Here is a 1,414-nt window from a genome sequence, read left to right on the forward strand (position 1 = left end):
CCTTTTAGTACATATGTTGTTAAAATAAAATGATCATTTTACTGATATGTATAAAGACTGCAAAGGATGAAAAATTTTGAAGTCTGTATGAAATTGGAGGTAGTTTGAGGATTAAATTTTTTATGCTTTTTAAGCTCAAGGGGGGGGGGTCGTATTATACACGAATAAATACGGTAATTTCTGATAATAATTTTTGCGAATATGATTTAGCAGCTTATAATAATTGATACTATCTTAAAATTATGACTAACTATGATATTATTTAAGAACATATCTCAAAACTATTACCTAATTTGTCTGTTATTTTATTCAGAGTTGAATAAATTGACTTCCATACATGTGCTTCCAGTTTGCTTATCCTTGATGTTTTTGTATTTCTTTGCCAAAGTCTTCTCCTTTAAAGATGATTCAAAGCTCTTACTAAGAAACAAAACCTGTAAATAAAACGTAAACCAGTGGCAGCTCTACAATTGACTGACGGCTACTGTGAAAAGGTCAGGAGGCTCAGCAAAGCTGCTTGTGGGTTATTTTTAAATGGGCAGTGATGCCGAAAATAAAAACACTTGTTACTTGGAACTGGAACTTATTCATATGAAGGTTTCTGTAAATTTGTCCTGTTTTTATTTTGTGTTTTTCATCTTAAACACTCAGTCACTGATGGCATTAATATTGTTTTAACTCCTTATTTTCCAGTTCATTCCCATGCCTGTGCTCTACGGTGTGTTTCTCTATATGGGTGTGGCGTCACTCAATGGTGTCCAGGTGAGTTGATCCAGTTGACCACTAGAGATCAACCTGTTTTTGTGTGCCTAGGTTCATAGTGACACAATATTTAGATTTTACAAGTGTAAACCTTTAAAACAAAAATGATACAGAACTTATATTTAATTAAGCCCGTCTTAAAAAGAATAAAGCAGATGCTTATATGTAAGTCAACTACAGACACAACCCAGATTGTCCCTTCATAGCCGAGATTGTTGAACAAATTATTATTTCTGTATTTAAGTATATTTAAGTATTTAATAAACAGCCCTTTCTCGAAGATAAATTGTATTTTTTTTTATAAATTTCAGTCAGGGTTCTGACCTCATCACAGTACAGAATCAGCACTCATTGAAGTACTAATTCATGTTAAGCTGATTACCAATTCACGTAAGGTGTCAAGTTTTAGTACTTTTATATTTTAGATCAGAACATGTTGTTGAACAGGATGGAAATTGGGGTAGGACTTAGTAGGACAATTCTAAAATAAAAAATTACAATGCTAAACTATGTAAGGTGACCTTGAGTTTCAAGAAAGTTGCCCACAAATAAAATGTATTATTATTATCATCATCATCATTATCATCATCATTATTATTAATATTATTATTACTGTAACTCCACAAGTCTCTCCTTCGCCCCTTTTCTGAGG

At 32.2% G+C, this 1,414-nt stretch overlaps 1 protein-coding gene across 1 annotated transcript in view; it reads left to right on the forward strand.

The window, feature by feature from the left end:
• LOC106531497 (electrogenic sodium bicarbonate cotransporter 1) overlaps positions 1 to 1,414 on the forward strand; it is a gene marked incomplete in the record, with an annotated part of 80,724 nt that overhangs the window by 70,682 nt on the left and 8,628 nt on the right. The window contains 1 exon segment of the mRNA XM_014027375.1: positions 694 to 762. Coding sequence (XP_013882829.1) covers positions 694 to 762 — 69 coding nt within the window.

Source organism: Austrofundulus limnaeus, unplaced genomic scaffold (genome assembly GCF_001266775.1).
Source record: "Austrofundulus limnaeus strain Quisiro unplaced genomic scaffold, Austrofundulus_limnaeus-1.0 Scaffold643, whole genome shotgun sequence".
NCBI lineage: Eukaryota > Metazoa > Chordata > Actinopteri > Cyprinodontiformes > Rivulidae > Austrofundulus > Austrofundulus limnaeus.